Source organism: Sitodiplosis mosellana, unplaced genomic scaffold (genome assembly GCF_009176505.1).
Source record: "Sitodiplosis mosellana isolate CC-2019 unplaced genomic scaffold, AAFC_SMos_1.0 Smas_scaffold_6226, whole genome shotgun sequence".
Taxonomy (NCBI): domain Eukaryota; kingdom Metazoa; phylum Arthropoda; class Insecta; order Diptera; family Cecidomyiidae; genus Sitodiplosis; species Sitodiplosis mosellana.
The window spans coordinates 5,788,023-5,811,060 of record NW_022601467.1 but is presented as its reverse complement, the minus strand read 5'-3'; the positions used below and the strand labels follow the sequence as shown (position 1 = coordinate 5,811,060).

The 23,038-nt window shown below is 35.5% G+C and overlaps 4 protein-coding genes across 15 annotated transcripts; 2 read left to right on the top strand and 2 right to left on the bottom strand.

Moving 5' to 3' along the window:
* Positions 1-400: 400 nt before the first annotated feature.
* On the top strand, positions 401-1,285 carry LOC129578869 (guanosine-3',5'-bis(diphosphate) 3'-pyrophosphohydrolase MESH1). Its single transcript, XM_055468089.1, has 3 exons — positions 401-533; positions 646-950; positions 1,035-1,285. The coding sequence occupies exons 1-3, from the start codon at positions 425-427 to the stop codon at positions 1,149-1,151; spliced, it is 531 nt and encodes a 176-aa protein (XP_055324064.1). The 5' UTR covers positions 401-424; the 3' UTR covers positions 1,152-1,285.
* On the bottom strand, positions 1,187-4,779 carry LOC129578867 (probable phosphoserine aminotransferase). 2 transcript variants are annotated; one of them, XM_055468084.1, is made up of 7 exons: positions 2,979-4,779; positions 2,651-2,891; positions 2,417-2,532; positions 2,166-2,327; positions 1,994-2,088; positions 1,745-1,914; positions 1,187-1,667 (listed from the first exon to the last, which is right to left on the bottom strand). In XM_055468084.1, exons 2-7 carry the CDS (start codon positions 2,824-2,826, stop codon positions 1,301-1,303), a joined length of 1,086 nt encoding a protein of 361 aa, XP_055324059.1. In that variant the 5' UTR covers positions 2,827-2,891; positions 2,979-4,779; the 3' UTR covers positions 1,187-1,300. The 2 variants fall into 2 exon arrangements, with proteins under 2 accessions (XP_055324059.1, XP_055324060.1); XM_055468085.1 differs by having other exon boundaries at positions 2,651-2,888; positions 2,979-3,498.
* Positions 4,780-4,787: 8 nt separating this feature from the next.
* On the top strand, positions 4,788-22,028 carry LOC129578864 (uncharacterized). 11 transcript variants are annotated; one of them, XM_055468071.1, is made up of 8 exons: positions 4,788-5,040; positions 10,011-10,328; positions 11,434-11,852; positions 12,240-12,392; positions 14,259-14,399; positions 15,163-15,277; positions 15,464-15,660; positions 17,572-22,028. In XM_055468071.1, exons 2-8 carry the CDS (start codon positions 10,312-10,314, stop codon positions 17,841-17,843), a joined length of 1,314 nt encoding a protein of 437 aa, XP_055324046.1. In that variant the 5' UTR covers positions 4,788-5,040; positions 10,011-10,311; the 3' UTR covers positions 17,844-22,028. The 11 variants fall into 11 exon arrangements, 10 of the variants coding, with proteins under 10 accessions (XP_055324046.1, XP_055324052.1, XP_055324048.1 ...); XM_055468077.1 differs by lacking the exon at positions 10,011-10,328 and adding an exon at positions 5,673-6,087; XR_008689146.1 differs by lacking the exon at positions 4,788-5,040 and adding an exon at positions 16,858-17,309 and having other exon boundaries at positions 10,034-10,328; positions 17,572-17,695.
* LOC129578870 (putative defense protein 3) lies at positions 5,247-7,609 on the bottom strand. Its single transcript, XM_055468090.1, has 4 exons — positions 7,451-7,609; positions 7,247-7,369; positions 6,914-7,124; positions 5,247-5,424 (listed from the first exon to the last, which is right to left on the bottom strand). Exons 1-4 carry the CDS (start codon positions 7,536-7,538, stop codon positions 5,352-5,354), a joined length of 495 nt encoding a protein of 164 aa, XP_055324065.1. The 5' UTR covers positions 7,539-7,609; the 3' UTR covers positions 5,247-5,351.
* Positions 22,029-23,038: the final 1,010 nt, after the last annotated feature.

The following is a 23,038-nucleotide window of genomic DNA, read 5'->3' as shown; positions in this document are numbered from 1 at the left end:
TGTGTATGTAAATAATCAACTCGTTAATGTCGTTCACACGATGAAAACGCAACAGGCGTGTGTAGCATTTGATTTAGCCTATGTATGTGTTACGATGCGTGCAATTGAAAACATTGTTGATTGTATAGTTTTTTTTTTGCAGTTTTGCACCGTTTATTGAAATTGTCAAGGTCATACAAGGGTGTCTCTTTTGTCATTCCAATTTAATCGCCGCGCTAAAGCCGAGAGTAATGAATTTTGCGGATTGACTGCATCTCAATACGTTGTGTAGCATGTGAGAGTGTTGATGAGTTTCACTCATTTTTTGTCAGATGTCGCGCAATGCTAACTGTCAACTGTTGACAGGATGAGGTCATTTTAGCTTGACATCTGTTGAATGCTCAGCTAAGCTCTGAGTCATATTCAATTTTCAGCTGTTTACGAGATGTTCGATCCAATTTTATACACAAAATGCATTGATTTTGCAGCCCGAAAACATCGAGATCAAAGGCGCAAAGATCCGGAAAAAACACCATATATCAATCATCCAATTGGTACAGTCATATTTACTCACTAAGACCGATTCAAATTTATGTGTATTTGGTTTTATTTTTGTACGGTTTCCGAATGTTTTTGTTCTCAGTCTAAATGTGTTTGATGTTTCAGGTGTAGCTTATCTACTCACGGAAGCAAATGTGGTCGATCAGAATGTGTTGATGGCTGCAATTTTGCATGACACTGTGGAAGATACGAAGACGACATTCGATGAAATTGAAAAGCACTTTGGGAAGGCCGTTCGTGACATCGTCGACGAGGTGACTGACGACAAATTGAAACCGAAGCAGGAAAGAAAACGTTTACAAATCGTCCATGCAAAAGGTGCCTCACATGAAGCCAAACTAGTTAAATTAGCTGATAAATTATACAACTTACGCGATTTGGAACGAACCACACCAGCTGGATGGACGCAGGTAAACAAGCTTATTCACAATCCGGCCCTATTCTTTTGGTTATGATAGTTATCATATCGAATTAAAATTGGCATTTATTTCCAGGAACGTCGCGAAGATTACTTTGTGTGGGCCAAAGAAGTTACCGACAATCTACGTGGCACCAATGAACAATTAGAAAATGCCTTAGATGAAATCTACAAAAATCAAAATTTGGTGTAATCGACTGGTTTTCTAGTATTAAAAAAAAACTAAACTTTTATCGAGATTATTTACTTTATTGATAGCTTTCGATGGCCAATGGCAATCATATTATAGAAAAATAAATTGAATTTATAAATTCAACCGGAAAAAAAACAAATGGATTTCGTTTATTGTTTGTGCTTGGCCAAAAATGCGTCCATGTGCTTAACGAGAGTTTCGGTGTCATCGAGTGTGACGGCATTGTAAAGAGATGCACGAATACCACCGACTGATCGATGTCCCTTCAGTTGGGTCATCTTCAATTCTTGGGCACCTTTCAAGAATTCCGCTTCCAAAGCCTCATCACCACCTCCAATACGGAAAACAACATTCATTCGGCTTCGATATGGCTTTTCAATTGGACAACTATAAAATCCACCCGAATTATCGATGCGATCGTACACCAGTTGCGATTTCTTTTGTGAATTGTCAGCCATTGCTTTGATGCCACCGGATTTTTTGATCCAGTTTAATACTTTGCCAACAACGTAAATACTGTAAAAATGATTGAAATTCAAATTAGATCGAAATGAGAATGAATAAAAATAGTGTTTTTTTTTTTGGTCACATACATGAATGTTGGTGGTGTATTGTATTCGGAATCAGCAGCGAAGTTGTCTTTGTAGTTCAAAATTGCAGGTGTAATTGGCAATGCATGGTTCATGAGATCTTCACGCACGATAACAAGTGTTATGCCTGCTGGACCGAAGTTCTTTTGTGCACCGGCGTAAACAATACCGAACTAAAAATGGTCACACACATGAAATTAAAATGTCCATCAGGATATGACAGGTTTGATTTTCTTCAACAATATTTGTTACCTTAGTGATATCGAATGTTCTTGAGAAGATGTTTGATGACATATCAACAACCAATGGCACGCCATTTGTTTCTGGAATGAATGGGAATTCGACGCCTGCAATCGAGAAAAAACACATTTTGTTGCAATCAAAAAAGATGTGCAAAGAAAAAATAAGACAAAAAAAAAATTACCGTCAGCAGTTTCATTGTCGCAGTAGTATACGTACGATGCATTCGGATCTAAGTTCCACGTGGATTGATCGGGAATGGTTGTGTGTTTGCTGACTTTTGGCAACACCAAATTAACTTTACCGTATTTGGCTGCTTCTTTTGCTGCCTTTGACGACCAGCCACCTGTCAATTTGAACAGTTTTCATAATCACAGCTCGATTTCGTGTGCAGGCTTTCACAATCACCTCCAACTGTCATATTTATTTACTCACCTGTAACAATATAATCGGCAGTGCCGGTACGACCAATCAAATTCAGGGGAACGCCAGCAAATTGACCTGTTGCACCGCCTTGCAACAATATGACTTTGTAATTGTCTGGCAAATTTCTACACAAATATATTTTAATATTGAATTAAGAAAGAAGAAATGAGAAAAAAAAATTGTTCAAAGTGGCAATTTGTCGCGTGTCAAAAAATGATTGATCAAAAGAAAGAGAAGTCTTACAAAATATCCCGAACTGATTGCATGGTTGCATCATGCAAAGTGATATAGTCCTTTGCTCGATGCGATATCTCCATAATACTCAAACCGGTATTTGCATAGTTGAGCAATTCTTGTTGCACCTCAACAAAAACTTCTTTTGGCAATTTAGCCGGTCCAGCACCAAAGTTAATAACCATTTTTACGTTGTTTGTGGCAAAAATTTCGTTTCAAATACAAAAATTTCTTTTGCAAGTCACCGCTGCTGTTGTTTTTTTGTGAGAAAAAGAAAGAAGTAAAATGTTTCAAGTTCTGAACGATGATAATGCGTTGAACAAAAGTTATCACTTACGTTTCTTCGTTCTGGTTTGGTTACTTGAACTCAATGAACTGATATATTGAATGCTGCTTTCAATGGAATATATTCACTTTGTCTCTTTCGCCTTAGTCTTTCTTTTCTGTTCATCTATTCAACCGCAGCACTCGTTCTCTGTCTTGAATGTTTTTTCGTTGTTCTGTGTACGTTTGACGTGCGTTGGGCGTTGCGATTTATTCGTTGCTCGCACTCTGTTTGTTTCTCTCTCTGGCTTAATAATTCTTTTTGCCGTTTTTGTGTTATCACATGCATTCTTTTATTATCTTGATGTTGGTAATCTGATGCGGCTGCTGTTGCCTCACTACCGCTGCTGCTGCTCCTCTGTCGTTGTTGTGTGTCGTGTTTTTCAATTCGATTCGCTCGTTTATTTGGACTTGTTTTTGTGATGAATATTTTGTCGTATGACTCGACGGTTTACGCACAGAACGAATAATAAAGCCAATTTGGACACATTCTCACTCGCTCCCGCTCATGTGTGTCTTTGCTTTTAATTTTGTAAACGCGTCATAAAATGAATTTTTCATATTTTATATATGAATTGGTTGTTTGGGGTGTTTTTTTTGAATGAAAATTGTTTCCAACGTTGTCCAACGCTTGATTAAAAAACTGAGTGGAAAAAATGTAGCGATCAAGTGTTGTTGTTTACTTATTTGTAATTGAAGTTCTACTCTTCCCACCGATAACGCGTAGTTGGAACTAAGTTTTCAATAAGGTATAATACCTCGAACGCATTTTGATGAGCTCAATTAAAGAGGCAATCGGTTGACAAGTGCTGTGTTCTTTATCAACTCATTTCATACATATTTTTGCCATTGATTAGCTTAAAAATGTATTCGCTGCATGTGTACAATGTCCATGCTATGCATTTTGAAATATCATTCTGTTTCTATCCATGATTTTTTTTCTTCTCGTTTGTGATAACCGTTTTTACATTGATATTTTCATTTTATTGAGTATAAAATGACTGATAACACAGTCACAAATCCACGCAAACCATTCTAGGCAGTGTGAATTTCATTTTCGACGATTCGATTACGTAATGTCGTTTTTTACACCGACAAATGCAATAATAATCAACAAGTTTATTTGCTGGTGGCTATTTCGAACAGACAATTTAGAGCACTTTATCAAACGTTGGACGAACGATTAATATTATAAATATTCATTTATCAACGACATGAGGTCTTGGAAAAATGTGCTGTATGCTGTCGTTGCCATGATCTATTATGATTTGTTTTTTTCCGGCCTGTCGTTTCTAGATAACATGTTCGTGAGGTAGCACGATTTTTTTTTCTTCAAGCACGTCATATATTTCCATGTTTTTTTGCTTCGATTTCTATACCTATATCAAATTTTGAGTTGATGCTATATGCGACATTCAATTCGATTGCATTCAAAGTGTCTATTGTATTGTGTAGTGCAACATCTGGTTCATTCACTCTTATAAATTTTCAAATCTCAAATATTAAGCCTAAATATTAATGTTTCTTAAAAAACATACTGAACGTACGGATATCCTACAACCTACGTCTCGATTAATAATAGGCTATCAAAATACTTTCGGGAATTGTCATAAATACTAGGAACAATCTTCGCTTTGTACATTTTCCATTGAGAAGACGGAACTTATGTTATTATCTTTGATTCTGAGTAGAAATAATATTCGAAAATAAAATTTATTCAATTGAATATAAAAATAGAATGTAAATTTCAATTAGCTGAATTCTTCTAGAACCACCAAGTAATAATTTATTTAATAATCTATATAATGTTCCTGCACTCAATAGTCAAGACTTCGACGAATCTCGTTTAGATTGATCAACTTCTAAATTTAGAATTCCAGTTCTCACTCTATCCACTTGGGATAATAAAAAATATAGCAGGAAACTTCATCATATATTTATATATAAAGGCTCAGTAATTTCAAATCATTACCCAGTTGTTGTTAAGCTAGACTCAGAACAAAACATATTCCATAAATATTACGATCGCAACTCCCTTCAGCATCAATAAAAATTAGTTGAGATCTTGACATGAGGTAAGAATCGAAATATTTGATTCAAACATTGGTTGCATCTTTTAAATCTAATAAAATACCCTGTGGAAGTCACAGTCCGCATCTCGGTCAAAAATCAAACCAGATCTTCAATAAAAACACGTTTCAGTCACAAAGAGAAACAAAATGTCAAAACATTCGGTTAAATTAATTTTTTATCGATTTATTTGTAATTTTCGCTTTTCTTCGACAATTTTGTTTTTTTTTCGGTGCCTGGACAATTCAAAAATTCCATTGAATTATGTCAAAAGAAATGATCGGTTTGTTTGTTCCTTCATAAAATTAAAGTGTGTTCATCTCTGATAAAAGGGGATTTTGGCGACGACATCTGACCAAAAGGTGGAGTAATTTTTAACGATGGATCCACTGAAAAAGAAAGAATGACACAACGAAATGAGACAAGTGCTTTTATGAATCTGGCTATACAAATATTCAGTTCCATTGAAAGAAAACCCAAATGTTCATGTTAAATTCCATTCGACATTTCAATGTGGAACTTTGAAATCGAAACAACGAAAACAACAACTCCAAAAAGGTTTTTTTTTCTCGGCTTGCATGTACAATTGAAAAAAAACCTGCTTGTTTTCAAAGTATTTATTTTTTTTTTTTCAAAGAAAAATAATCACATCACAGTGCATTAGACGGGCGCATAGGAAAAAAAACCTCGACAAACGTTCGAAACTTTTGGCGAAGTCGAAGATGTTTCAAGGCAATTCGATATAATCAACATTCACATAACTGTTTTTCAAATTGCCGAGTCATCTAAAATATCATTGAAGTGAAACGGGCAACTTTTAAAAAAAGAAACATCAACAAAATCACTCGAACTTATGAATAACACACGAAATTAGCAGCAGCAGCAACAACAACAGCCACAGCAATAGCAACAAACGATGGCGATGACGACAGAAAACGATGGAAAAAAATTCGAATTGAGTTACAAATCGGGCCAAATGTATTTCATTGCCTTTGAAAATCGTCACTCGTAATAACATCGAAAATTGGCCGTTGTAATGTGAACAATGTAAAGTGTGTGTATGTTTTTTTTCTCCTCTCTCTCTCCCTCTCTTGTTGCAAAGAGACGCGCGCTCCATGGTTTTTGCTTTGGAGTTAAAGTTTCGAGACATATATGAGCATGGAGCATTTGAATTCACTTTTTTTTTCGAACAACACAGACTTTTCGATGACTTGACTATTTTGCCAACAATCTGAACATTTGAATCTTTGACCAGAATCCCGTTGCTCTGTGCGAAATCTCCATTAATTACCGTATAATACGTTTGTGCATTGGCCAATAGTGCTGTAGTTTGCTCTAGCTCGGTTGGTTCAACTTCTTCGGTTACGAAAAATTCGAGAGATGAAGTGACGACAAGATAAAGAAAGAAGCGAAGAGAGAAAAAAAACGCACAAAACACATGTGTTACATAATTGAATACAGATAGACAAAATTGCGAGCTATATACGCGCCATGCTATTCAATTGATTGAATTAAGAAATCCGTTTGGATTTGCAATGGACATTGGTGCAAATGAATATACGGAGGAAAAAAAAGAAAGAGAAAAACAGTCTTCAAACAACAAAAAATCGTTGGAAACACATCTATGAAAAATAGACACTGAAATCGACTCGTTGCAAATTGCGATCGACATTTTTGTACAAACAGTTCGTCTATACACACCAAGTGTGTGTGTGTGTGTGTGTGTGTTTGTGGTGGTGAGCCACTCTTGGCTAACATGTACTCTCCATTTATAGTATAATTAAGCATTTATATGATAAAAATCGCAAAATTGTTTAATTTATTTGCCATTAACTTGCCATGATTCAAAGATCCGAGATATAATACTAAAGTACTCACGTGAAATAAACTCGACCACTCTTATGCTGTGGTGCATTCCAAATAAGATTTGCGCCTTCCTTATCACGATTGTCTGCATGGGTGATTGATGCACATTCTGGAATTGTTTTTGTATTTTGGCTGTCTTGCCATGTGCCAATCCATTCGTTAGTTTCGGCATCTCGCGCTTGTATGAAGAATCCGCGGAAATATTCGGGACCACGAACGGTGACTGCAGAAAAAACATTGAGATGGCAGATTTATTGGGATAGTCAGTATTGCTTCAGTCTTGGAATTTCCAACAATGTGGAGAAATGTTGAAAAGTAATCGAAATACGATTGGAAATGACTTACTTTGAATTTGTTGTCCTGGTTGATATTGATCAGTGGTGGCTACCACCTCGTACGGCAAAGTGCCAATTGGCTGAGTTCTGGCTTGTCCATGATTTGGCTGATTGAATCGTCCAGGCTTGACACCTTTTCATTTGAAAAATAATTTGATTTACATTTTAATTGAATTTAGTTTGTTGTTGAATGCAAAAAAAAAATCAATCGTACATGTATCCGCTGGACCGCCATCAGGGAAACAATTGACGACAACAAAAACAGCACACAACAAAATGGCCTGATTTATTTGACGAAACATTGTTGCCGAAAAACACTCAGAAAAATGAGAAAATTGTGGCACAAAACAACGAACACTAAACAAGCCAAATGCAAATGGAAACTTGTTGGTCGTTCAACTAGAGATCATACAATGAACGCAACTAAAATGATCTGTGAAAATGTAATGAACTATAAATAAGACGACAAATACGCAGCGATCGAATGGTAGGGATTGCCTCACCTTTGGTAGGATCGCTGAACCCTTTCTCAAATTCTTCCTCTATCTCTCTCTCTCTCCGGTTACACTGCAAAAACGAACTCGCTTGTACTTCGTTTGAAGAAAGTTTTGGCACACATTCGTGGTGTGCTGAGAGCGCGCGCTACTCACTGCATCACACCATAAATAAATCGCTTTTTAATTGTTCGCATCATTTTGATGTAATATTGATCTCTGTAATGTGTGTAGCTTTGTGTTCAATTTCATTCAATAGTTTGGATGGCGATGTTGCATCAAATTTATGCTTTGAATCTGCAGCGGCACAGCGATGATGTGTGAGGAAATGATGAAAATGGCTTGATAACTCATTTTCGTTCCCGCTACAAAGTCGAATGTGGTGTGGAAAAAAAGTCGTTGAGGTTTTTAACCGCTACAATTTGAAATTTGTAAACCACGTGACACATAGTATTCAAACGCGCTGTCGATAACTTTGTAGCAGCATCGGTGAGAAATTTCTCATTTCAATGAAATTGTTTGCAACCATATCAAAAGCTGCTACTTTGGTTTTCGTTGTGGTTAAAACTTTGCATGCCACACACGTTGCCAAAAAGTTTATTCCAACCGAGAGTGAGGGAGAGAGGGAGCGAGAGAAATGTTGTCCAAAAATTCCAAAGCCAAAGTATCGGGATAGAAACGAAAATAACTCAAATTCAATCCGTTTGAACGGAGTGTCGGTTGTGTGTGCCAGGGTACAATCTATACTTGTGTGTTGATTTACGTATATGAACGGATTTCGTGCACACACACGATGGATGGTGAAACGCATGCGTTTGCTAAATAAATAATCATTCTCCAAAGCCATACATGGAGAATTTTCTCTGCAGTATTTCGTGTTTTATCCCTTTCTTTCATCCATTCTTCTCTGTTCTTCTCTCTCTATCGAATCGTGTTGTTTACTGCCTATTGCCGTGTTGGTATGTTGTGTGTATAGCACCAATATGAAAGAAAAAAACGAACTATCAGACTATTCCATGTCAAATGTGGTGGCGGCAGCCCCTCCATGTGGATAATCAGGACATGAATCCTGTTCATTCCGACATTTCAAATGGAATTGCTCGGTTTGTGCTCATGCACAGTGACATAAGCAGTCATTTATTTTGCCATTGCTTTATTATAAATTGCGACGTGTGACGCTCCATCACGTTAGTGTGTGCTTTTGATTTTGGTATTTTGGTGTGCTTTTCGAAATATTTGGTTATTTTTGGCGTAATTATCTACATTCGCCGTACCCTTTAAGACTAAAACGAACGGAAAATTTTATAGGAACAAACAAAAAATTGTGTGATACATTCGAATAGTTTTTGGTTCGGTTTCGTTTTTTTTTTTCTTCATTTTTGTGTGATTTTTTCGGCAACGACGCGTAAGTGTGAATACACCAATTTTGAGAAGAAGAAAATTAGAAACCAGTTAAAAGTTCTATGTGCGTTACGGGTATAATTAGCACAAATTCAGTAATATATCAAAAGAAAAAAAAATTGATCAAATGAAATTAAACGGCGACTACAGCGAGCATAAGCAGAAACAAAGGAAGGGAAAAAAGCGCAGAGAGATGTTTTCTTGAATTGCTTTTGAGCCATACATACACAAAGCCGTGTGTGTTCGCCTTTTTTCTCTATTTCTTCTTTCCTTTTCCATTTTTCTTTTGGCTTTTTGTAAATTCGGAAAAAAGTCGCTCTCGCTGCTCTCTCTCTCTCTCTCTCTCTATCCACCGCATACAACATAACAACAATACACGGAATAATATCGGATCGGGTTTGTTGCGGTGCTACAAAATAACACATTGTGTACAAATATTTTCAAAATGACTAGTTTCACCACACATATCCTCTACATTGCGGACATACAAATGCAAATCAAATATATCACACGTGGTTGTTTTCCTACATTTCCTCTCATCTCAGTTTGTGCCTTTACTCTCTCTCTCTCGTAATTAGTCCTCTATTCATTTGGTGGTGCTGCTGCTGCTCGGTTTGAGAGAGTATTTGCGAGAACTTTTTTTCTCCATACGTTTATTTCGTTCGTTCGTTCTTTCACACAGTTTCAGATATAAATGAAAATTCGTTCATTCCCTTTGTGTTTCTATTGATTCTTTTGATTCGTTTGCTGTAAGAAAAGTGGCTTTGCTCCGCGGAAGTGGTTTACATGCATAGGAACTTTTGTGAAAAAGCAGCGAAGAGAAGAGAAGAAATAGACAAGAAAATTGGTGCTGACACTAGATTTATATCCTTTTCATAGGTGTGTGTGCTTGTTTGTTGTTGTTCCACAGTGTATGCATCCTCATTTTGGTTTTCGGTGCCTTCATATTCGATTCGTTTCAATTCTCAGCCAAGGGATTTCAAATTAACCAGTTCGATTCACACAGCCTGTTAAACGATGCGAGAAATCTGAGAAAACGTCAGAAATCATGAGCAATTAAAATTAGTGTGCATATTATGTGCAGTGCAGTGCGGTGACTTCAACACGAAATTTATGCAAATTAATGCGAACAAAGGTCATCGAAACAATGAACAAGAACTTTTAACGGATTAAATGGAAAATGTTCGCTGCAATTGTGTGAGAAATTAAAAATAACAACCACGATGTCACAATATACCAAATTAGAACAGTGTTGATATAATTTGCATTCATGTGCGGACACCATGTGTGAGTGTGTGTGTGTGTGTGTATAATATCAAAGTGAGAGACTGATGTTTTGCTATTGATTGAAATTGATGAATTAACGGATTTGAAATTAGGTGCGATATGATGAAATTTGGTTTTGCTCTCGGTGTGGCCTCGTTTTCGTTTATTACCAAATTGGGAACATTATGACTATATTTGATGCGTACAAATGTGCATGCCATTGCTCCCCATTTGTATTTTTATTCGCTCGCTCGCTGGCTCGCGCACTTCTCACTCTCTTTCTCTCGCCCCGTTCCTTTCGGCTGATAATTCATTGATTTTCAATCAATTTCGGGGCTTCGTATGCTGTTCAATTCATTTAACGTGATGAATATTTTATTGCATCGGAAGAACCACTTCTCTGGCATTGAATTCATTTCGATTTGACTATATTTGTAACTGGGCGAAAATGGCACAGCATTAGCAGCAATAAGAAGAAGAAGAAGAACCCCCAAAAAAGCCATAAAGCTGCTCGAACTATTTATCCACTCGTAACGCGTTTAGAAAAGATAACGTAAAGCCGTGCACGTCAATCTTTTCAATTTACCAACCAACCACCCACCGTCCCACCGAGAAAAAAAACCAGTTTCATTTGAACCATATCCGATTTTCCCTCGTTCAATCTCTCTCACTCCCTCGTTCAACAGAAATTGCAATCGCTTTTTTCCTATTGCGTCTGCTGGCGCATTAGAATATTCAACCGCACAGCTCGGCTAAAAATATGATATGAAGTCATTTTATCGGTCGTTTTCTGCTCTCAGATCATTATGGTTAACGCTCTGAATATTACTTGATAATTTAATGCAGCGAATTATGTGCTTGAATGACGTTTAGTTAAATATTTATGATGATATATTTTTATTATTACACATTTTTGCATGAATGGCAAGTGAGACTGAGCGGTTGTTTGGTATATTTTTATCTTTTTTTTCGCTGTCTCTCTCTCTCTCTCCCTCTCGCTCGTTCGCTCTCTTCATGACGCATATATATTTTTCAGATTGGCGAATTCTGAAGAGTCGATCCAACATGTTGGATATACTCGAAGTTGCGTCAACATGAAACCAGTCAGGGCTTCTGCGGTGCGTCGAGAAGCCCGATTCACAATGCAACATTGTGCTAAACAATTTAACTACGGTCGCATAATGGAAATGAGTGCATCCACTTCAGCTCGATCACGGCTTCATCGGAAGAGCCAACATCGAGTGCAACGACAAAAACAACCAGAACAACCACAAAATCAACAGTCATTATTGTCAGCAAATGCATTTACAACGATGCTCCATATATTCTGTATATCGGTATTTTATTTGTGCTTCGTAAATGCCATTCCATTTGTTGCTGCAAATAGTGTGTCAGAAAGTGGTGGCAAAAATGGAGTGAATCTCAACACTGATGTACCGACAACAACTGAATTTGGTGAGTCATGCAATTTTATGATGGTTGCACTTCATTTTCACGTTGCACAGATGCAACAGACACATAAACACACACACACACACAGCTGCGGCCGCAGCGGGCGACATGAAATTCCACTTTTTTTCATGCAGAAAACATCGGTAATTAACTTGTTGAATCGCTTCATTCAAAATGATTTAATTAGTCTCGAATACTTTTTTTTCATTTTCAATTCAATTGCTAAAGCTGTGTGTTTGTTTGTGCTCTTGGAAAACTTAATAAAAAAAAATGTCATGTTTGGATTACAACTGCCATGTTAATTAATGGGGCACATTAATCTATTTTTTTTTTCTGTTTTTTTCCCTCTTTTTTTCTCTCCGTCGCTGTCTGTATCTGTGTCTATACCAGATTATGGAAACCGAGGGATCAAAAAGTTCGGCGACAAATGCGAAACAACACAAGAATGTGGCTTTCCGGGCTCAATTTGCGATTCGAAAAAGAGGTCGTGTCAATGTGTTGAGGCACTTCCCGTTACTAATCATATTGATAAATGTGGAAAGGGTAAGTAATGTCATAATTATGTTTTGACAGTGTTTGTCGTTTGATTTTGTTGTTGTTTTTTTTCTGCTTGCCATCGTCAATATGTATATATTCAACATTATACTGTTTAAACAAACAATAGTTGCCTTGAACCGGAAACAGCGCTTCGACCAAATCACAGCAATATCCGAAAAATATACATACACACACACGATAGTGGCAACAGCCACACGACCCCAACGTTCTAAGTTGGTTCATATCCTTTGGTTTGAAGCCATCCATATAATCGAAGCTTAAAAGTGTTCGAGCAATTACAATCGAATGGCTTTAACCTGTCATAACCATTTGTTTAGCCGAAAAATTGGGGGGAAATTTGCTTAACAATAACGCAAATCATGCGAGAATGAAATTTCTCCCTTTCAACAGAATGAACCCAAATTTTTATAGCCTTTCTTAGAATCAATTTATATTGTTTGAGCTTTGGGAATGTGATAAGCGCACAGAGTTCCTTTATATTCCCTCTCCGTCTTTCTCCTTTTCTACCTCTCTCTATTTCACCCACACTCTCCATGCCATCTATGCATTCAAATTCATGATAGTGAATTGTAAGATTCAACAAAAACATAAAACCATGGTTCCATGGTTTTTGTTTTCGCCGTTGTGTGTTTGTGTTTTTTTTCTCGTCTTTGAACAAAAAAATAGCATTTCTGAATCACAATAATACGAAAATCGTTATTTATTTTCGGAAACTAAAGAGAGAAAAAGTTTGAAAAAAAACCCAATCACCACATTGCTTTTGCCCGTTAGAATGTCAGGCAATGGTTTTACGGTTCTTATCTGCAAATTTTACGTTTGCGTGGAAGTAACGAATCTAACACCGAACTTTGAACCGTGAACCAGCCACACACAACCACAGAGACATTGGCCACGCATACTTTTTTCTCTCTCGGTGTGTGGCTTCCAAAAACAATGGCAGTTTTGCATTGAAATTCGCTTCGATGAAAAAATTAAAACCAGAAAAACCATTAACAATTAAGTACAAATGATTTATTCAAAAGCGTTTTTCATCATTTTAAGAAAAAAAAAGAAGCGGAAAGTAATTATCACACACAGGAAAATAAAATGAAAGAATATTTTGCGGTTAATTTGATCGATAAATACACTATGTGTGAGTGTGTGTATGGTTTACAATGGCTGGGCTGAAACAGTGCAGCAGAATTTATTTATTTTTTCCCTGCTTCAGGTGTATGAACTATGTGCGTGCCATTCCAACTATATAGGGAAAAAAAGGGGGCAAACATTGTGACGTAAAAACAACGTCTGAACTAACACACAAAACATTTAAGGATAACAATATATTTAAATTGGCGACTTCATGTCGGCTTATTGAAACCCCAATGAGTTTCTTGTTATTTTCCTCCCATGGAACGATTATATCAAAATGCTGTACAATTCGAATGTAATGCGTATGAGCAGAGGAGTAGTAGGCGAACGAACGAGCAAGCGAGCGCGGTGCGGCGCGTTACGTTCAACGGAAATCGGGAAAATCAGACACTTTAGCTCATAACTTGGCTGCTAGCCACTTGTTCATTTCCATTTTTTTTACTTCGTTTTCGCTATAATTTCCTTTATGCGATGGTATGCTGTGCTGAGAGAAAAAGAGCACAGAGAACGAGAGATGATGTATAAACTTCAACACAAATTTCAATGAAAGCTTAGTTGCTCGTTCGCATGCCCAACAAAGCCCTTTCATTTCTTTCATTTTTTTTTACTGTGTATATGTGTGATTTAAGAAGCCAACGCGCGCCGTTTCGTGCATGCTCTCTTTTCCAAACTGAATGAATTCTGAAACGCTGTTCCTTTTCTCTTTTGTATCGCATTTTACAGAGGCGTCAATTAATGAAAGCTGCTTTTTCAATGAGCAATGCGAGGCGTTCAATTTCCTAACGGAATGCCGTGATGGAAGATGCATTTGCCGTTTCGAAATGTCACCAATTCCAAACAAAGACGGAACCATTGAATGCAAAGGTATGAATATAAAACACTTACTTCTTCCGGCAGCTTAACCCATCAACTACCAGGGTTCTTATTTTAAAATGCACGAAACTTTCACATTTTATTACTTTCAATTCGCAGTATTGAGGGAATCCGGTCATTCTAACTCCAACAAAGTGAACTACAGTCCATATCATGTATTTCTCCCTCTTCTTCTTCTTTATTTGTGCCGCTTTTTTTGGTTATGAGTGTGTAGTTTACGCAATGAGTTTGTATCGCAATGAGTTGTGGCTCCAGCGTCATAAGAAATAAAGGATAAGGTTCGACCACACATCTCTAAGCATCTGTATCATAAACAAAAATTGAAATAAACACAATTTTTTTTATTGTTTTATAAAAAATGGACTTTTCATTTTATTTATTTATTTTTTCTTATTTATCATTGGCATAAAATATTTTTCTTTTCTTTTTTTTTTTGATAAAAAAGAGTCCAAAAGTAGGTTTCCGTTCCCAGACAAGTTGAATTTTTTCCATTTATTTTGTATTAATTTCATTGGGCAATACTCTTATCAAACTACAATTAAAGAAAAAGTCTAACCGGATTCCCTATCTGGAAACGGAGTTCGAAGCATGAGCCACATAGCAAAATTCACTGATTGAAAAATCGATCAGAGGTAGTTAATGGGTTAAGGGCGACCGACGACATGAACATAGGCAATGTTCGGGCTGCGGTGTAAAATATTATGTAGAAAAATGCTAAAATCATTTCCTTTTACAATTGAAAACATGCACACAGTCACGCGAGAGTCGCGAGAACCGGAGAGATACGTTGATCCAGCCATGATTGGGATACTTGCTGGAATGGCGCTAATGTTTGTCATTATTTGCGTCGTTTTACGTCTATTCAGTCGGTTAGTAAATTCGATTCATTTTGTTTGTGTTCTCTCTCCCTCTTCTCCATGTTCTTCTACTAAATGGAACTGTTGACGTTTTTGTTTTCGATTAGCGGAAACAAAGCATGTTGAAAATGAACTTAAACATTGATATGCCCGTTTTGTATACTTATTTCTCTCCCCTTTTTTTTCTCCCTTCAACAGTGCTCGATGGCGTGAAAATCGAACTATTTTCAATACGCCAAATCCGCGCCTGATGAACGTATCTCTGCTTCGAGATAATAAGCTAATGCATAGTCAGGAGCGTCGTGGTTCGCGTATGTCAATGAGGATGCCATCTCGTCAACCGAGCATGGTATCGTTGCGTCCGCATTCGCCCAATCCATCGATAGGTAGGCAAGGTATTTATGTAGCTGCAAATCACTCAATCGCTTTTAACCACTACTACCATCACCTCCTCCATAATTAGAACACTGAACCATTCAATTTTCGTTTAAATTCCTGCACCTAACCGTTGCTATCACTTTTCTTATACATTTTTTCTGTTTTGAATGACAAAATTTACAACAAACAAAATATGTTTTCATCTCTACAACTGCGTTATTGTGTATTTTTATTTGTTGCCACATTTGCTTAAACTCTGATGAGCTTTTTGCCAAAATTGTTTTGCTGCCGAAAAAAATGTCAATGTGAAGAACATTTCATGAATATGGATTTCATTCTTACTGCTTTTAGTTTTCAAATCAATCCGTTTTTGTTACGTTTACAATCAAATGCACCCGCCGACCGAGCAGAAAATTTATGTTCTACACATAGCAAGGCCAAATGTCGACTTTGAAATAAATCAATGCCATTCAAGTGCAACAAATTTAATTTAAAACATATTTTGATCGTTACCGTCTTTGCACACAATTTTGGTTTTTCGATCTCTATGCTCAGCTACTACTCTACTGCTAAATCTCGCCTATTTGAAACAGAATAAACAAAAAACTTTTTTGACACTACTTTGTTACACATCATAATGACAACTTTTTACTCAGCTGTATCAAACAAGCAAGCGTTTATTATTTCGAATCAAATATATATACAGTTCAAAACAAACACTATTCACTTATCACCAATGTACATAAAACAATTATTTCCTATTTGAATGTTTCTATCTTTCGGATAACTTTTGATTTTGTCAGTTATCTATCGAGTTGTACATGTAAATTACAAACAACATAACAAGCACATAGTGAACATTTTTTCTCTCTCTCTCTCTAAACTAAAAAGTCTTTCAAATGGAACTATTACTATTTTGAAACGAAGGTGATCGAAGCCATATGGTCTCGATTATTATTTTGAACTATTCAAACTGCAGGTCATCCAATGCGATTGGTTGATATGGGGCTACTTCAAAATAGTAATATTTTTTTGGAATGTTTCCTTTGCAATTCAGACTCAACAAAACCGTCTTTTTTTCTTATAAACACACACAAATTTTTTTTGAATTTCTAAACAAAAATGAGAAAAAGTTGTGCGTTACATGTTAATCAACATATGTGGATTTTGATGTGAAAATTATTTGCGTATTTTCCATTTTTATATTTTTATAGATAATGTCGATGCCATGCAAGAGACAAAACTACAACCAAACGATTGATAAAAATGACCCCCTCAAATACTTTTTTTTTTTTAAACAAAAGTGAATGTTTTTGCATTCGAATGATACATGAACACATTCAACTGTAAGGAATGAACAAAAAAGACTCACACAGAAAATAATTGAAAAAAAAAGAACAAAACCAAAAAACTACACAGAACATACAAAAAAAATGATCCAATTGAAAGAGATCCTGAGTAAAATATTATGTGAGAAAATAAAACGGTGAAAACTGACCACGACGACATTTGTATTTGAAGAGAGACAAATCGAAAACGAAACGGCTAAAAATAAAACAATATCAATGTGACTAAATTTGGACAAATGACTATCTTGGTTAAGAGTGAGACAGTGGGCTGTGTTTATCCATTTGATTGTTAAACAGAACCTCGATTCGATCCAAAAGTAATTTTTACATTAGAAGTTACTGAATTTGTTACGCTTCATTTTGATAGAGGTTATTTTTTCGTTTCAATTTGGTTTTGTGTTTGATATTTTCGTTTTAATTCACAATTTTTTCCTATTTTGAATTGAAGAGCCTTTCACATGAGTTGTTACGATCTATTTTTGATATTCACTACCAAAACCAAACCAAACCATTCCGTTGCAATTACTATCCACCATCCGAATTATGCTCTAACCCTAATTCAAAAAAATGTATTCAAAGGTTCACGACGATGCTCTCGAAACAATAGCAACACATCGGCAGCGTCGACCCGATCAAACAGAAGTGGCAGCACTGCTCACAGCTTGTCAAACCGACAGCATGTAGATGGAAAATATCGTGTTCCGACAACATTGTTAGAAACCAAATCATCGTACAACTCATCGACCGATCGAAATGGCAGCGCCGATATCAATCATGATCCGAAAGTGACCAATGTCACGTTGCCCATCAGTTCAAGTTCGCACTCATCCACTGGCATGGTGAACATATAAGAAGACTTGTCACCACATTAACTGGATTTGTTGAACAGAAACAACACACACTAAATGAACGGAGAATTTAAAGAAATAAATGACACGGGAACCAAATTGCGTGCTATCTACTCAAAAACCGATCAAAGAGAGACAAGTAGCCATTTGTCCTTTTTTAACAAGTATACTTCCATATGAAAAGAATGGTATGATCATCAGTAGTGCTTAAACATTGAATCAAAAGAAGAAAAAACGAAGTCAATGCTCTCTCTCTCTCTACCTATCTACTTTCCGTTATCCAGTGATAATGATTAAGCACGTCGTTTGGACACCAAACCAACAGAGGAAAAAAAACCTCATATTTAAAGAAGAAGAAATAATACTTTATCCCAAAAAAATGCGTAGAAGTTTGACACTGATGAAATAATCTTCGAAATTTGGCCCAACAACTGCCACACCACATTAACACACGCACATACACACCATTCACCGAATACAGTGGCACACAGTTTTGTCTGTAATGGCGTCAGTCAGTTTGAATTGAAAGAAGAAAATAAGAAGAAAATCGATATTTTTTCTGTATTCCATAGTTCCGAATACATCTTTATTAGTCCTAGTATAGCGCTGGAGAATATAGTTGAAAGAAAAAAACGAAAAAAAAAAATTTTACTCGAGCAATTTTCTTTTTAAAATTGTTTCTTTCAAAACACCTATAAATATATATAAAACTATGAACACACAGATTATGTCTACCATCTATGCAGCTATTTGGGTATATAGAGAAAATTACGAAAAAAACACAAGCCGCAAAAAATGTTGGAAAATTCTTTGCAATATTATAGGGACCATCGAAACTCTTTTCAAAACAGAACTATTTAGAAGAAGAAGAAGACGAAGAAAGGTGCAAATTTAAAATGAAAATGAAAAGAAATAAATTAACGACACAGAAGAAGAGAGAAACAAGTAAATAAATATACGTATTTAATAGGATTGTATGAACAAAACAAACCGAATAGCAAAAAAAAAATGCATTTAAAATCGTGACATATACGCAGCTAGATTACCGTTTAAGGCGGCAACGTTTGGAAGCTTTAAAGAGCAATATTAGTTAAACGGCTAATTCAAAAAAAAAATTGAACAATCATTAGTGCAAGCAAGATTTCAAATACAGCCAAACAAAAAAAAATATTCAACACATATATATATATAGAAAATAGTGGAATTTTTTTTTCGTAGATTTAAAGAACATCAAAAAAAAACTAAACAAAGAAAAAAAAAATAGTTGAAAAATGCAAATCGATAAAGTGACTACTAGAGTTCGTTAGAAATTATTAATCAAATGCGGTCAGCTGTAGATGAATTGTTCCAATTTCAGTGCGATTCGTAGTCGAGCAAGCGAGCGTGATACAGACCGAAAAAGTAATTAATCGAAAATTGCTTATCGATTGATAAATTGGCAATGGGAAAAGTGAAGTGTACGCGCGTATTTCAGAACGCCAGAGTATTCTTTTTTCGAAAAAAAAATCCTACATTGCGGGTTCAAAATGTCGAGTGTGGCGATAACAAGCGTATTCTAAAATGCCTTCAGTTTTATGTCTGCTGCATATGCATAATTCTCAGCTGAAAAAAAAACATACACAAACACACGTACGTCTGATCTAACACGGAAATTTGGAGTGATATTGTGGGATTTTATTTCCACAACAGAAAGATGACAAGAAAAAATCGTCACACGTACAAGCTGATCAATTTTCTTCACAAATGAGCTGGGATCATATTAATCTAGTTATAAAATTATTTTCACCTTTTTAGATGTAAAATCAAAACGCATACCGAAACGCTTTTTTAGCTAATACATTTTTTTTAGAATTAAGTATAAACAAAATGAACGAGACATGATGATATTCCTTTATATTAATTTTTTGACTGTCCCCCCTGAACTTTATTCGAACTTTTTTAATTCGACTGTCTAGACTTTTTTAGGTGTTGCAATTTATTTTCGATTTATTACCTTTATGATTAAGAATTCGTTTTTCTCACCCATATTTTCTATTCATAGCTTCGTCAATCAACGTTGATTTCCGGACTATTGCTTTTCGAACGACACATTTAAAGAAGAAAACACACAGAGAAATGTGCATTTTACCTTCTCTCCCTCACAAATTTCTTCATAAACATTTCCTCTTAGTTTCGAATTAGTTCACATGAAAGGCGTCGTCAATTTTACAAAATGCTCAACCAAATCAAATAGGAAAGAGAGGAAAAAAAACCATTTAGATGTTGCTTATAATTTTGGTTATTTTTGTGTATTTTAACATATGCAGCGAGACTATCGTGATACTTAATTATTTTACAAAAATCAAATGGAACATCTAGAAGAAGAAGAAAAAAATCAGTAGACGACTATTGTCGATTATTCATTAGAGTTGCTTAGGTTAATCATATATTATATCCGGTACGATGCAAATACGCAGCGGTATGTGGATGATCGTTTTTCGCTTGTTTGTTGATATGACCAGATTCCGCCAAATTAATATTGACACAATTTAGAAATCTGATTTAGACATTTGATTTTTTTTCCCTTCGATTTATTGAACATATTTAGGCGACTTAATCAAAAAGCAACAACTACAATGAAATGTATATGGCGGAAAAAGTTTGCGCCAAATTTTTGGTTTTATTCGAACATTTGTTGTTCCAAACAATTTGTTCACCACACATATTCTTTTAGTTGGGTCAATGTTACTCTATTTCCAAGTGATATCTGCGTACTATACGGCAATGTTGTTTCCTTTTATTCTTGATTTGGATTTTTTTTGTTATAATTGTTGCTTTTTGCACTAAGTTAGATTAGACTATTTCCGATGGTTCATCCGATCGGTTCCTTTTTTGTATTACATTATGAATCGCCCTCTTTGAATGAGGGATGCATTAAACATAGTTTCCATTAACGACATCTTTTCTAAGACATTTGAATCTGTTCTCATTCTTTCTTTTTTATCACCGGAGTTGTGCCATTTCAATCTATTTTTTACTGCGCCGTTTTCGTGCAACTGCGACAATCACAACCAAATGAAGTAACGAATCTCTCTGGCACACTTACACACTATGCATCACCAAGTGGTCAGCTTCCGCCTGATATTCGCAACGGAAATCGAACCAATTTCCACATAAAAAAAACGCAACCAAACTAACTGTAACTCAGAATAATAGAATTGCTCGATGCAGAGACGATTGTTTGATAATAGATTCTTAAAATGAATGGATTCGTAGAATGGAAACGACTTGGACACGGCAACAGATTGAGTCCGTCAATTTTCATTAGAAAATTAAAATGACATCATCAACATATGAAAGCCATTCACTTTGTCATAAAGTCTTTGTGCACATATAAAAATTTTCATTCGCCAAAATGAACCAGATCGTGGAAGATGGCAAATTAATGTTTCAGTATGATATCCGTTGCCCGAAAAAAAGTTTTTCGAACGTTTCTTATCGCGATCCAAGGACACTTTCAAATAGTGTTGGGCCGATCAACGACGGTCAACTAGCTTCAAAATATCAATTCACACACACAGAAAATGTATGGCACATATCGAACTTAAAAAAAAAACAAAGTTAAAGTATGCTACGATTTATCATGGAATAGCCCGGAAAAGGAGAGCGAAACAATAGAAAATCAAATAGACAAAGTTATCTCTGTGTTATTCGATCATTGAATTTTTGCCTTATTTGCAAATACGAAAGCTACAATGTTTGGTGAATTACTACCAAAAAATTCTCGGTTTTTCCCGTTTTTATTGGGATGCGTTACACATATACATTAGTTGCTTGTTTGTGTACTTATTTCACGTGAAACGAAATCAAAACTGAACAAAAGAACAAACCAAAAAAAAAACTTTAAAAAGTATTCAATCTCAAAAAGTGCGACTTAAAAAAACGGTGCAATTTTATATATACAAAATTTTAACTCTTTTCTTTTAATGTCTCTTTAAACAAACAAAAATACAACAACAAATTGAATGAATCTGACCAAGAAGAGACTTGCCAATACTACGACTACTTTTCTACATGCAAATTATTATATTTAGGACAATATATAAATTCACGAATATCTCTAGCAAAAAAAAATGGATTCTTTAATTCTACTATATAAGCGATAGACAACAACAAAAACTAAATAAAAAAAAACACAAATTCTTCTACGAATGCTCGGAATTTTGTATAAATTATAAACGAAAATCAATAACCGATTGTGGTGAAAATTGTATTTTATCTTTGGTGTGTCGGCTTCTTGGCATGTGCATTACATTGCGCTTGGTGAACAAAATAAAAAGAACGACAAAATCTATTTTTTACACTTATCGATTATTAGACAGTTGCACCCCAAAAACTAATAACAATACGAATAGATTGCACCTACCCAATATTCGGCTTCATTATAAACAAAAAAAAGACAACACAAAAATAATGCATTCTAATCAACTGTAGTGTTTAGGGAAATGCTGATTTTCGGGTTTCAGCCGCCGCAACTAAACTATGAACCAAAACCAAATCCAAATGGAGTGTTTGTAAAGCTTAGAATGAAGATTTTTTTAAAATCATATTTTAATATTTCATTCAAATTTGATAGTAGATCTCATTTTCAACACACTGACTTTAAACCTATATATGTCATATATTACCAATCCCAAAAAATTGGAGAAGTGGAAAAAACATGCAAACGGTTGTTTCTCAAAACTATTTATTCTCTATGCTCTTTATAAAACGTTCATCCACATTCGCTACACAATGAAATGCATACAGATAAATCGGGCATGGAATGTGTAATTGGGTGTGGGTGATTTATACTTTTTGCCAATAGCAAAATAAACAACAAATAGAGAGCAATAAAGAAAGTTGTCTCAAGACATTGGCTCCAAATCCAATTCGTTTTTTCTTTTCGTTCGATTTCTGCTTATGTAGAACACTTGTTTTTGTTGTTGAACACAACGTTCCATTTTATATTCGAATCCAGAATTTATTGGTGGCGCGCAATTGTTGTGCGAACAACCTACATACAATTACCCAACTTTATTGAGCATAACGAAGAATGTTTTCGATTTAAATGGGGGAAAATTTATTGATGAAACATTCTTCCGTTGAGTACTGCTATTTTGTTTTTTTTTCCTTGTATAATGAGATTGTTCTTTTTTTCATTCAACTATACTATTTAA